The sequence below is a fragment of the Denticeps clupeoides genome, chromosome 14 (genome assembly GCF_900700375.1).
Source record: "Denticeps clupeoides chromosome 14, fDenClu1.1, whole genome shotgun sequence".
Taxonomy (NCBI): domain Eukaryota; kingdom Metazoa; phylum Chordata; class Actinopteri; order Clupeiformes; family Denticipitidae; genus Denticeps; species Denticeps clupeoides.
The window spans coordinates 15,414,632-15,429,054 of NC_041720.1; the positions used below are offsets into that span (position 1 = coordinate 15,414,632).

Sequence of the window (14,423 nt, forward strand, 5' to 3'; positions counted from 1 at the left end):
TGGTTTTATTGGTCCAATATCTAACCTATCTGCATGTGTGTAAATCAGCAGATAATTTTTCTCCCCTGATAAAAGCCTGTGTTTTGAGAGAGTGTTGCTTGTCAGTCACTTGTTTCTTTTACATCATCTCCTCACACAAATAAACCCTTTAGTGCCATCTTCCCAACACCACTGAGGGTCTCTTTTCACGTCCTTTGGGCCGTAGAGTGGTTTTGGGGGTGCTCTGTGTTTGGTGTGTGTTTTCCTTTTAGGCTGTTTGCCGGGTGGGGATTGGGATTGATGGCTCCGCCTACCTATTCCCTCATCATCAGTCTGCCAATCAACTCATCAGACAGGAGCATTTGAGGACAACTCCAGCCGCCAGATGGGCCCCATTGTTGTGGAGCCGGAGGAGGATAGAGTGGAGAGTTTCGGGGTGTTGGAGAAAAGTTCCGAGTGAGTTGTGTTTTTGTTGAGTAAACTATATAATCTCTCCTTTTAGGTTGTGTTGTTCCTCCTGTGGGTTGTTGTTGTTGTAATGTACAGCACTCTGGGTTTTGGTTGGTTGTTCACTTCTCACTGTAAATAAAAGCACAATATCTCACTTCGGCCTGGTACATGTGTATTCGCGCCTCACACATCCCTCTCCTTCGGGATGCCACTGAGTAAAGCACTGTCCCCACACACTGCTCCCCGGGCGCCTGTCATGGCTGCCCACTGCTCACCAAGGGTGATGGTTAAAAGCAGAGGACACTTTTCACTGTGTCACCGTGTGCTGTGCTACTTCATTTTATCACTTTAAGTGACACTGTGTATTGCAACAGCAACAAAGGGTTCTCGTCATCATCATCATCTTCTTTTTCCCTCTCCTAACTTGGCAGTCTGTTCCTCTAACCATTCTGTCTCCATCAGTCATTCTTTTATCGCTTTACTTTTTTCCTGACCCTTTCATGTCATTATCAGCACCATTTCTTCTATCACTGCTGATAACTTTTTACTTCCTGTTTCTGTGACATGGTAACCCTCCAATTTCTGAGACGTTCACTTCATTAGCCTTCTATAAAGTCATCACCTTTCCTTTCTTCGTGTTCTGTTTGAGTTCTTTAGTTCCACCCTCCACTTCAGAGGGTGATTCAGCAGCTCTGGCAGGTGTCTCCGACTTTGACCTTTATTTTCTCTCCCTTCTTTCCCATTTTTATTACCTCCCCATCACTCCCCATCATGTAGTCTGCCTCCATCCCTCTCCTCCCGTTCTCTGTAGTGAGGGAGTGAGCCGGTGGCGGGCAGCTCTGACCTGGACCCGCTCACTTCAGCCAGCAGGCATCTGCTGAGCAGTCTGGCGCATGGCCAGTCGTGAGCTTAGCACCGCGGCAACGTGCAGCTCGCCATGTACACATGGCTACGGCGGGCGGCGCGCAACGCTGAGTCAACAGCAGCCACTGCTGGTGGAGGGGAGGAGAGGCAGTCGTGAAAAATCACATAACCACATTCACAACCCAGTAATTAATGTCTTAATTCACATATATAGTAGCCTTTTTCAATCAATCAACTCAGGCTCAGAAGGTGCAGAGTAGGGTTCCAGCCCATCAAAGTGTGAACACACACACACACGGACACATATGAACAATTCCGTGTCGGGATTTCCTATATGCCTTTGGATGGGGGAGGAAACTGGAGAACTCATAGGAAAGCCGCTCCAACACGGGGTGAGGGGTCATTTCAGATGTTGGATATTTTCATGAGGTATGAATCATGAGTTAAAAAGTCAAAATTTTATATCACCTTATACATTTTAGAAATTTGTTACAGAAAACATGGTTGATGACCTCTGTTCTACTTACTTGTGTAGGTTTAGTGGAAAGCATTTTTTGTATTATTTTTGTCTTCTGGAACCACTTAGCGTGACCCTGCCCATAACATTTTATCACTGTAAAAGCCAGATCATATTAGCATCAGTTCTCCTGCTCCATTATTACACCTGCTGTAAAAGTGAAAGTATACGCCTCCATCTTGCAAGTGGAACTGCGACTGTCAAATAAAATCTGGTGAAGTGAGTTTTGTTCTGTTGCTTATTGATAGTCTAAGTGCATCAGCAATGTTGATTGTCAGGTAGGTCTCTTGGTCCTCTGGTGCTAAATGAAATTCTGGCTGGATCAATAAAGCTGCTAAATGAAGAATCTTTTTTTTTCAGGTTGCAGGGCCAGTGGTGGCCTAGCGTTTAAGGAAGCGGCCTTGTAATCAGAAGGTTGCCGGTTCAAATCCCGATCCGCCAAGGTGCCACTGAGGTGCCACAGAGCAAAGCACCGTCCCCACACACTGCTCCCCGGGCGCCTGTCATGGCTGCCCACTGCTCACCAAGGGTGATGGGTTAAATGCAGAGGACAAATTTCACTGTGTGCACTGTGTGTTGTGTGCACTGTGTGACAATCACTTCACTTCAATTTCAGGGCAGAGAATATTTCTGATTAGTTTAGGCTAATTGGCCAGTGATACATTTAGTTAAGGTGTGAGGAACTCAGAACACAATTTAGACTTTTGACAGACTTTTAACACAGGCATCTATGAAAGTCTCCCTGTCACGAAAAACAACCAACGACCTTTTTCAAGACAGTAAAACTTTTTGAGAAATAAATGGTGATCAGACAGCAAAGCTCGGCTGAAACTGAGGACAGCTTGTTTACTGCTGGGTAATTTTCCCATTAAAACAGCTAGTAAAATGATGTGTAGCCCGTCCACCATGAGTCACACCCTGATGCCAGGAAGTGCATCTTATTTTCCAATAAGGACCTCGGCTGTCCCCTCTCTGGTTCTGATTAGACGGCGTACACACACCCAAACATGGCTACCCCATCGCCTTGGCGACCAGTGGCACTGCTGAGCGGGTGGCAGGGAAGGACGCATCTGAACCCGGCTGCTCTCGGCGTTTGGAAGCGGGAGGAAGCGCCCCGGCGAGGAAATGAGGCGCGTTGCCTGCTTTGTCGTGCTTCGTGTCTTTGTCTCCGCTGCCTGTGTGGGCTGCGTGTCGGGGGGGAGCAGAGAGGTGTAAAAAGAGGAATAAATACACACGCAGGTAGTTAACGACATGCAGTAAAGCCGCATTGAAATTGTCACATAAGCACGCCGTAGACCCTTCACCTCTGAACCACCGGGGCTGCTGAAGAAGCTCTGAAGGAGGTGTGTGTCTTGGTGCCTAGTAAGATGAACCTCCATGCCGGGACGCAGGGTGATGTCACACAGGGAGCAGCTGAAAGACCTCATATGGCCTGGTCTGTGTGTGTGTGTGTGCGTGTGTGTGTGTGTGTGTGTGTGTGTGTGTGTGTCGGTGGATCCCTCTGTAATGTAAGCCTTCTGGAGTTGGCACCGACTCCAGCGTACTAGAGAAGGACCTACCATAAATACACCCACTCATACACACACACACACACACACGGGTTGATTGCCTCTTTGGGCTGCAGAGAAGAGCATGATCATATGACATCACGTGTGTGTGTGTGTGTGTGTGTGTGTGTGTGTGTGTGTGTGTGACAGTGTACATATATGCGAATGAGTGTTTGCACATGTGAATGTATGCTTGTGTGGATTTTGGGGGTGCTGGGGGGGGGGGGGGGGGGTCACTGGCGCTTCCGCAGCGGCGCAGCTGCGGCGGCCTACGTGAGCGGCGGCAGGAACGCACTCGTTCTCCGCGGCCCCTCCCTCGCCCGTCTCCTTCGCCCAGTTCCCCTCGCTCCCGCCCACCCCGACCTTCACAATGGACGACGTGTCACATTCAGACTCCGGCGGACATCCGAGACGTGTGAAAAGACAGGCAGAGGAGCCAGATCCACCTCATGCACACTCACACACGGAACCACGGCCAGAAGTATGAGCCACTGCCGTGTGTGTGTGTGTGTGTGTGTGTGTGTGTGAATGTCATTACCTGTATTTTCTGTCTGATTTATAACCGGCAGCTTGTTTCTGGCTTCGCCAAACAAATCCCCCCAACAGGAGCTCAGGCTTACGTCCAGGAAAGTGAGAAGGACGTTTCTTTTTCCATCCCATCCTCCAGCCGCACGGACGGAATCAGTTGAAGCGGGAGACGAGGATGATTGGATGATGAAGGCCAGTGTAGCACCTGCTGTTATGTCATTGACACACGAACACACACTCAGCAGTATAAAGTCACACGGTCTGCCACACCCGTGCGACCACCAGACAAAACCCTGCAATCTCCATCTCTCGCTCCGTCCTTCTTTGTGCCCGTTTGTTTAACACCAAGGTCAGACGGGACTCGGATGACAACACCAACGAGAAAGAGGGGGGGGGTAAAGTGGGAGAGGAAGAAAACGAGAGCAGGAGACAAGACTGAAAAAGAGAAAGAGGGAGTATTGGGGAAGAGACCCCCCCCCCTCGTCCCCGTCCCCCGACTGAGAAAATGAGAGGGGAGGAGATGGAAAGGCGCTGGAAGGGGGGGGTGTTCAGGGATAGAAAGGAGGCGGGGGGGGGCACCGAGTTTAGTGAAAGCTCTGATAGACTCATGTATATGCAGGCCTTTCAGAATGTAGCTACAGATGCCTGCCACGGCGGGGGGGTGTTTTTTCAGCCAGGCCGAAGCGCTGGGGCCAAAGACCTATAGACTGTGGAACAGACACAAGGGGACTCGTTTCTTCCGGGTTCGGTTTCGGAAAAATGGATAAAAACGTGATGTGTTACCACCCATGGCCGTAATTAAATATGGTGGCCACCTCTCGTTTTTTCATTTTGTATGTATTGGAATGAGCCTCCGGAAATTCTCCAGCAGGAACGTCACAGTTACTGTTCACTATGTTGCTGCTCCCTCGAAATCTGCTCAGAGCGGTGAGAACGTGACGGTGGCGTGGGAAAAATGATGTGGGGAGAGGCCTGTACACCTGCAGCCGAAGCTGGCTGGGCTTCATGTGCTGCAGTGACACCCACTGGCGGAATTGTGTTAGTGGGGTCTCTCCACCCACCTGTCCTCTGAAGCAGCGCTCCACAATTCTCCGCCCGTAGTGTTACGGTCAAACCCACACTACCTACAACCTACGAGGTCATCGGGAAAGTAAAGGTCAGGATGGACCGAACACCTTCTAGCAAGATGGAGAAATCCCGCTACACCAAATTACAGCCACACTCCCAAAAACACCACCGTGAAATGTTGCATCCAGGCAGAGCAGAAGCCAAGTGCCACTGTATGACCCCCTTTCACCGCTACGGTGACCCTTTAGCGAGGCTAATTATTTAACCGCTGCATTATGGATACTAAGGGGAGGTAGTAGCCTAGTGGGTAACACACTCGCCTATGAACCAGAAGACCCAGGTTCAAATCCCACTTACTACCATTGTGTCCCCGAGCAAGACACTGAACCCTAAGTTGCTCCAGGGGGGGACTGTCCCTGTAACTCTGGTTAAGAGCGTCTGATAAATGCTGTAAATGTAAAATGTAAATTTGTGTGTGAGATCAAATGTACAAACATCATCATTAAAGATCTTGTCGTTTTTCTTGCTTTATCTTTTTATTCATATAAAACCTGAGGACTGGCGGTCCACATTTGGGGGAAAAACTGACAGACTGATGTCCTTCTACCACAGGAGTTAAATCCTCAAAGAAAGATACAGAGCCTTTTCCACAAGGTGAAGCAGCCCAAGAAACAAGTCCATTCTCTCTCCATTTTTATCCTTTCTCATCAGTCCAGAATTTTTTACAATTTTTTTTCAGTGTGGCTTCCTTCTAACTGTGGACTGTAATATTTCCAACCTTTTGTCTGCCATAACCTGTTGTCTCCCTTGGATGACGAGATTTATGCCCGTTGCTCAGAAGACCAGCGGTTTCAAATTGTGCTATTGTCAGTTTTTTGATAATCCATACTTCTCATCTTCACGAGCATCACATGTTCTTCTCGCAAATCAACACCAAACCTTAAACTGAGAGTTGATTTTGAACAGTCACCTGGGCAACAACAAACCTATGTTTCTGATCTCACACACAAATATCTTTAGCACACGGGGAACATTTCAGAAGGGACTGTACATGTTTTCGGCCGCTGGTGGTAGTGTTCATGTCCCTGCAGTCTGTGCATGAAGAGTTCAACACCGGCAGGTGAGAGAAGGTTTGACTCTTCTGTCATTTCACTTGTTGGAATAAACAAGCTTTGTTGTATGAATTAATGAATACTTGAATAATGAACACTTGATCAACTTCAAGAACTGACTTCAGTTTCCAGGGCAACTTTTTTCATTGACAACATGACATATCAGATTGCAATGCCCTTTTCTTCACTGTTTGACTACTGATAAACGGTGGTTCTGCCAGACAGAGAGATCCAGCCACTGATCTACACCCACCCATCAAGAGGGAGGCTAGGAACATGTCTACACCAAAATAATCCCCGGACAAGGCACAATGGCCTGAAACATTTCACAAATCCACTTAACTTTTATTAAAAGTTTATCCTTAATATGTTGACATGAACTTTTTAAACTGTAAAAGAGTGACCTAGTCTGTGTAATTTGAAAAATCCCACAAGGTTTATTTGACCTGTAAAAAATATATATTATTATTATTATCATTGAAATACTTTGTCCTGCAGAAAAGAAGGGTTTTAATAATAAAAAAAACATTATAAACATACCCTGAATAAAATTTATGATTTTATTGTCATTTTCACTTATATCACAGAAAACAATGTGCATGACTCATTCTAAAATGTGCTTTTAATCAGTTATAAAACACAGGAAATTTGACATGCTTCTTCAATTTCATACATAACAACACAAATTTAAAGTGCAATTGTGTAAAGCCTTGTTGGGACAATTATTTGCTGTAGATTTATACAGAAAGCATTAGTGCACTTTTAATGATCCTTCAACAAAATATATCCCTTCAATCTTAAGTTCCTTTGACATAAAAACTTTTGTAAACAAAAACATTTAAAAAAATTAATCAGTTTTATTTACAATATAAAATCATTCACGATGCACTTCAGTTGCAAAAGATTATTTTTTTTTAAATCACCTAGCTAATGATTGTAAACTTGGATGTACCTCACTTTCTGAGGAACTGCATTGAAATAATAATCAGTCAACACTCAAAGAAGGATGCGAGAGCCAGACCGATCATTGTAGCGATGGAGGAGGGGTCCCTGGAGCTTTTCTGAGAAGTGCGCTGACTCTGCCTCTTTAACATACCACATGACCACACCACTAGGGTTGACGGACACCACAAATTCGGTTGTGTCCTTCAGGGTGGGCATGGGCTTCTCTATGAACACATCATAAATCTGCAAAATAAAAATAAAAAAAAAGAAAGAATATTTAGGGCCCTCTTTTTTTGGTGTCTTTGTTGGTCCTGCAGGTGATATTGATCATGGCCCATTCAATTCCTGACTGGATCTATGTCATGGGGTGTCGAACAAAACAGACCTGCCTTTCACCTGACAATCCTGTAAAGGTCCTGTAAGTTGAATGGTAATAAAACATTGCCAGCGTTATGTAAACTTATTGTTGACCAGTTTGTGGTGTTCTATTCCACATTTAAATGCATCAGTGTATTTCCGTCATTTCAATGTAAAACCCTGTGCAAAGCAAATCTCTCACCACAGAAATCACAATTTCATAAAAATGTACAAACGGCAAACATATAAAATGGTGTATACCTCATAGACTCCAGTTGTGTAGTTGAGTTGCTTCAGCGATGTCTGGTATCGGAAAGGCATGTCATCACGACGACTAAAGAAGACCAGAGCACTCGCCGAACCAGACAATGGGCGCCAGAACACCTCAATACCATTCTTTTCCTGTATTGGAGTAAAATTAGGTTTTTGGGGTTTTTTGCTGGTGAGTCTGGAGGATTAAAACAATAATATGAACGAACCCTAACCCTTGTACAAAATGGAACAACCCCATTGTGAAAGGACTGTGGATTGATTGAATTCTAAAAAAGTTCCCATCCCATTGCATCTTCATTAACAAATGCATTAATATACTTTTTAAAACAAATATTTCATTTACATAGTCTCAACTGTACATATTCACATCCATCCATACATACACAGAAAATACATTGCTCAGCACTGCGTTGTGTCTGCATCCATGTATGACAGGCCATATTCACACCCAAATCTTTCCAAAATATTTCATGAAATCTATACTATAAACTAGTGCTGCACGGGGGCAGTGGTGGCCTAGCGGTTAAGGAAACGGTCCTGTAATCAGAAGGTTGTCGGTTCGATTCCCGATCCGCCAAGGTGCCACTGAGGTGCCACTGAGCAAAGCACCGTCCCCACACACTGCTCCCCGGGCGCTTGTCATGGCTGCCCACTGCTCACTCAGGGTGATGGGTTAAATGCAGAGGACAAATTTCACTGTGTGCATCGTGTGCTGTGCTGCTGTGTATCACATGTGACAATCACTTCACTTTCTTTTCTTTCGATTAATCTAATCGCAATCATAATTGCGATGTCAGTCTGTGCGATTACATGAACGCAAAAAGCTGCGATTTAAATGATTAGTACATGGATTGGATCGGCAACATATCCGATCCATTCTCTCATTCTCTCAAAGTTTGCGAGTCTCACTTCAGTCGGATGTGACGTATTTGGTCACATGACTTTCGATTCGGAGACATATGGTTAGACGCCGCATGACGCGCAGCATCGTACGTCAACGTCGCCGCCATATTGCGAGAGGCTCTGCTGTGGCGTGAAGCATATACATGTCTATGGAGAGAAGTGTATAAAAATGCCTCACTCTTGTGCTGCTTGGGGCTGTACAAACCGCTGTATGCTCCAAACCAGGGATTACATTTCATAGGTAAGGCTGGACAATTGTTTTTAATATATTTGGCCATTATAAAATCCCCAAATATAATCAAAACAGTTGTTTAGCCTTACCAGGGTTTGTCGTTCGACAGTAATAAGTAGGTTATAAGTAATTTGTATGTTTATCATATCGCAATCGCATATCGCAATATTGATCTCAATAATCGCAATATGTCTTTTTCCCCAAATCGTGCAGCCCTACTATAAACTGTAAATGTCTTCCACCCCCCCTTACTATAATAACAAAAATAAAGTTATAGATCATGTGTCAGTCAGGTATTATGCTATCAGATTCACACATTAATGTAAAACTTAATGTAAAACACATTAATGTAAAACTTATGAGTATTCCTACTGAGTTGTCTCCCATGACAAACATCCCTGTGCTGTTCTGCCAGCGCGCTTCACTTGGAAAAGCACCTTATTAAAAAACCATTAGCACTATTTCTCATTACAATATACGAAAATGAGTGTGGCCTTTTGTAATCAACAATTTAAAATATTGGTTTTGGAATCAGTCATGAGAAGTAATACTTTACCAAAGAAACACTGACAGTTTCATTAATCACTAAAATTATGTTCCTTAAAGGAATATGGCTGTGCATTTCAATCCAACTGTATAACTATCATTAAACTTCCAACATCAAAAAGGGGTCTAATACCTTCAACAGACGTCGCCCCTGGATACCCATAGGGTCCTGATTGATGGCAATGGCACCTCTGTTCTGCAGGATGGCACGGGCTGAGCTGTCTAAGGTCCTCAGGTCATTGGACATGAACAGTGGGGCAGCCATGACGGCCCAGAGTGCCATCTGAGTCCGCGACTGGTCCAGGCTGAGGCCAAAGTCGCCAATTATCAGCTGAAAAGAGTGGCATATTAATGGCATACAACACGAATCACAATAGTAAAATTTGTCAGAAGACAAAAAGAACATCAAAGAACATAATCAAGTCAAAACTCAAACTAAAACCCAATAATAATGTGTGTTGCCTTCTAAACGGAAATCTAATGATAGATTCCTTTTTTAATGAAAGGATGGTTAGAAAATGCAACTTTAGACGGACCATAAGCCTTGTATAATTATGACCACTTGTTCATAATGCAATATACCCATAACATTTTATTGACTCTTTACTGCTCCTGACTGACCATGTCTGGGTCGTTCCATCGCCCGGGGCCAGCTGCAGGCTGGAGAACGTCCTGGTTGTCAAAGAACCAGTCGATGATGTTGAGTACACTATCCCAAGAGTCCTGAATATCGCCGTAGTTACGCCACAGGTTGCAGATCTCCCCCAGCAACGTGTAGTTCACCTGGGACAGCAGGGGAGTAAACAGATTCTAATGGATCCCTATAAATTAATTCCTCCTAATTGACCACATGACAGTAAGAGCAGGATTGGGGCTGAGCATAGATCTTAGAAATACAGATACTTCTATATCTACAGAAAACATCACATGTGACTTGACAAGGTGACTTTTGCTTAAGAATTCAACTAATTCTTTGGGGCATTTGCTTAAAAATTTTGTTTGTGTATTTGCATGATTTAAAAAGGACATGTGACCAAGCTCAATGAAAATTACATTTCACCCTGTTTATTACAAATATAGACAGCTAGACCAAGTATTTACCACCATCAGTGTTGAACTTACCTTAGGAGGAAGCCCGCCCTGATAGGCAGGCCAACTGCAAGAGTAGCCAATCGGACGGCCGGTTGCATTGAGAGCCTTGGTCATAAGGGGGTAACCTATAAATAAAAATTGGAATGGAACATAACAGAGAAATAAAGTGTACATGTGATCCTCAACTGGAGACAGGAGACTAGAAGCTGACAACTTCTTTGAAGAAACCTGCTGATGTTGTTGGTGTGGATGTTCCTTACATTCAGGGGCAATTTCTAGATCATGAGATCAAAGGGCAAAGTCCATTCTATTCATCCCCGTTTCACTATATTTCTATATAAATGTAACGCTGCATCCCCTAAAAAGACTTCATCAGCGTCTGACCTACTTCATCTCCTCTCACCCTGTTCCTGGTACGAAGCGTTAGAATAGCAGCCGTCCAGTTTCAGCATATCAACCCCCCAGTCGGCAAACGTCTGTGCATCAGTCTGGATCTTATCCAGGGTCGTGCCTGGGTATCCGCCACATGTGTGCGTCCCCAAGTCCCCGTAGATGCCCAGCTTAAGGCCACGGTCATGGAGATAACGCGCCAGGTTGGCAATGCCGCCAGGAAATCTGAAGGGGAAAACAAGACAAGGCCACTTTTTCCCCTACGAATAAAACATTTTTATCCAGCTATTGGCCACTCGCTCATAAACTGAACCCACTTGAAGAACAGCACTGCACTGTCCTTGTACTATGGAACATTTGATCATATTTGTCGAATGCTTAACTCCACCTTTTTGGATCAGGCTGCAGGCGTCCATTGTTGTCTCTATCCATTGAGGACCAGCAGTCGTCAATGTTTACATAGACATAGCCCAACTCTTTCCATCCGTCCTCGGCCAACCGGTCCGCCATGTCCCTGAACAAATTTTCACTGCAGGAAAAAAAAAAAAAAAAACAGATTAAACAGAGATGAGGAAGTGAGGAGTCTACATTAGTTTCATTCCTTTATTTTAAATTAAATCTGACCTGATGCAATTCTTGGGGTCATTGTCACAGTCAATGTCACAGCGAAATCGTTCCCATGCCAACCAGCCCATCGGAGGAGTCCGCATCAGCCCATTGTCCAGAGCCACGGCGGCCTTGGAGAACGCCAGCACACACACAACCACGGCAAGAATCATTCCTGAACAAAGACAAAGCCACAGAGTCGTCATAGAAGCATTCAGTCCGGTTCAGAGAGTAAATGACCTGTGGCAGCCATTCGTCGCTCATCCAGTACCGTAAATCGTATGACTGCTCACCTGATCACGTGAACCACACACACACACACACACAATCAGGTGACTTAACAGTAGAACTCACCTTTCAGACATGTTCAAGACTGGTAAAGAACTCCACGAACAAATATTTTCACGAATCGTCATTCTGAAGGGATGCACACCTAACATGTGATGGCAACCGTTTGATGTTTCTGTGACTAATAAGCTGATGGAATTTTCTATTTTTTCTATTCATCTGTGGATCCAGGAGTGGAACAGACATGGATGAGACGTAGGTTTAATTCATGTATCCTAATCAGGTTTCCCATGCAGGGAGGACAGCGTGAAATGTTCTTACCGAAACACGCCAGACACGCAAGACGAAATCACTCCGTTCATGGTTTATTTTAATTTAATTTAATTTCCTAATTTATTTATTTTTTTCTCTTTTTTTGCAGCGAACTCACCGTCAGCGATGAACTGCTCCCGGCTGACCTGCCTCGGCGGTGTCCGGACGGGGGATGTGCGGGACGACGAAACGCGTCGCCGAAAGTCATATGACTGCTCGCCCCGCGTCAGCTGACTCGTGGGACCACGTGACATGTCACGTCCCTCCCGGACCGGAAACTGGCCTTCACAGCCACAATCCTGTTTCAACTGTATATAATATATATGCACAGTGGAGAATCTGTAAAATAAGTATTTGTTATAAAAAGTATATTAATGCATTTGTTGATGAAGGTTAATGGGGTTTTTGTGGTGTGGATTTATTGGTATGTAAAAAGGTTTGACCAGGGGCAGCATTGAGTGGTGGTTTTATTATTTGCTTGTAATGTAATTATTTAAGATTTGATGAACAGTAGAATGACGATCGCCTCTCTGTCTCCATCCCTGCACAGGGGGTTCTTCACCCCCCCATAACGCTTGTCCACATGGTTGGTTTGGTAGAACCCCAACATAAGCAAAACTGTGCAAAGCTCTCACCAATTCTCAATTCGGCAGATTTTATTTAAACATATTGTACTTTATTGTATACATTGATCTTTATTGTATATATTGTACGTATTTTATACATGTTTTATTTCATATTGCTCTGTGTCCTTGTGTGTCGTGGTAACTCAAGTTTTCTGATTCAAATTTTATTGTGAGGACCAAAATCATAGGTTTCGTATGAGGAGACTGGATGTCCTTATCAGGTCTTCTGTCTTCTGTTGACACACTCAGGGTTACGTGTCTTGCTCAGGGACACAATGGAAGTAAGTGGGGGTTGAACCCCGGGACTTTGTATGATGTCTCAAATGATGTCTGAACTCACCCTCTTTGTTTATGTTGATTTCACATTTTTATTTTATTGGTGTCACAGCCGGACAAACCGGACTGATCCTCACAGGCGCTGCTGCATTTACTCTTACATTTCTACACATAATTTGGGGCAGTGGTGGCCTAGCGGTTAAGGAAGTGGCCCCGTAATCAGAAGGTTGTCGGTTCGAATCCCGATCTGCCGAGGTGCCACTGAGCAAAGCACGTCTCCACACGCTGCTCCCCGGGCGCCTGTCATGGCTGCCCACTGCTCACTCAGGGTGATGGGATAAATGCAGAGGGCAAATTTCACTGTGTGCACCGTGTGCTGTGCTGCTGTGTATCACATGTGACAATCACTTCACTTTCACTTTAATGTCAGTGGGAATAGAGAAAATCAAGAAGAAGACTGAGAACTTTGTCGGGACAAGGATCGGAATGATAGGATTTGAAATTGGATACTTCACTGCGGGTCGAGCCTGACCAGGGCATGGAGGCAACACTGTTGGCTATTCAGGGGACAGTGGCTGTGGACTGCAGCACTGACAGCGGCCATGAATCGTGCCACTTTATGCTCAGTGGACATTTCGTTGTTAAGCGACGTCTGGAATGGCCGCTGAAGCTGAATTCAGAGATGTTAAAACACAGCGCACTGTCCTGGCAGCCGCAGCCGCTGTTCTTGGCTTAAAGGGCGTCACTCTTTTATTTAGACCCTAACTGCGCCACAGACATCCTCTGCTCCACACTAACCTCTTGCCTTGAGAGGCTCTGTCCTCTCACCTCAAAACGTGCGACTCCACCCTTGCCGTGGATCTCTGACGAGGTTCGCCGCCACAGGACCCATCTTAGAGCAGCTGAAAGGCAGTAGAAGGAATCCAAGTGCCCGGTTCAACTTATTAAGTATCAATCTCTCCTGACATCCTTCTCTGCTGCTGTCACTACAGCAAAGACTAGATACTTCCAGGACAAAGTGAACAACTGCAAAGACCGCCTCCTGAATCCTCCACCACCTCCCCCCTCTACCTCTCTCTCATCTGAAGACTTTGCTACCTTCTTCACAGAGAAGGTGGCTGACATTAGCAAACAATTCTCACCCCCTAACCCCAGACCTCATCCCGCTGTTACATCTGAAACCAGGACACTGTCTTCCTTCACTCCGCTCTCTGAATCGGACGTGTCTAAACAGTCCACCATAACATCTGCTCTGACACAACAGGAACATTTCCCACTGCTTTCAAACAAGCTGTCATTGCTCCCCTGCTCAAAAATCCCACATTAAACCCATCTGTACTGGACAGCTACCGCCCAGTCTCCACCTTCCTTTTCTTTCAAAATTTCTTGAAAGAGCAGTCCGGGCTCAGCTTTCTTCATTTCTCCACGAGCACGATCTTCTTGACCCTTTTCGGTCTGGTTTCAGGAAAGGACATTCGACTGAAACCTCCCTCCTGGCAATGGTGGATGACC

The 14,423-nt window shown here is 45.1% G+C and overlaps 1 protein-coding gene and 1 long non-coding RNA gene across 2 annotated transcripts; both read right to left on the bottom strand.

The window, feature by feature from the left end:
• Positions 1-2,505: 2,505 nt before the first annotated feature.
• On the bottom strand, positions 2,506-3,327 carry LOC114763766 (uncharacterized). Its single transcript, XR_003742377.1, has 2 exons — positions 3,115-3,327; positions 2,506-2,994 (listed from the first exon to the last, which is right to left on the bottom strand). It is a non-coding gene; the product is annotated as an uncharacterized LOC114763766 (long non-coding RNA).
• A 3,284-nt stretch (positions 3,328-6,611) lies between these two features.
• Positions 6,612-12,233, bottom strand: LOC114763376 (alpha-N-acetylgalactosaminidase-like). Its single transcript, XM_028953023.1, has 9 exons — positions 12,128-12,233; positions 11,428-11,584; positions 11,192-11,332; positions 10,817-11,028; positions 10,444-10,538; positions 9,943-10,104; positions 9,455-9,652; positions 7,629-7,769; positions 6,612-7,253 (listed from the first exon to the last, which is right to left on the bottom strand). The coding sequence occupies exons 2-9, from the start codon at positions 11,580-11,582 to the stop codon at positions 7,062-7,064; spliced, it is 1,296 nt and encodes a 431-aa protein (XP_028808856.1). The 5' UTR covers positions 11,583-11,584; positions 12,128-12,233; the 3' UTR covers positions 6,612-7,061.
• Positions 12,234-14,423: the final 2,190 nt, after the last annotated feature.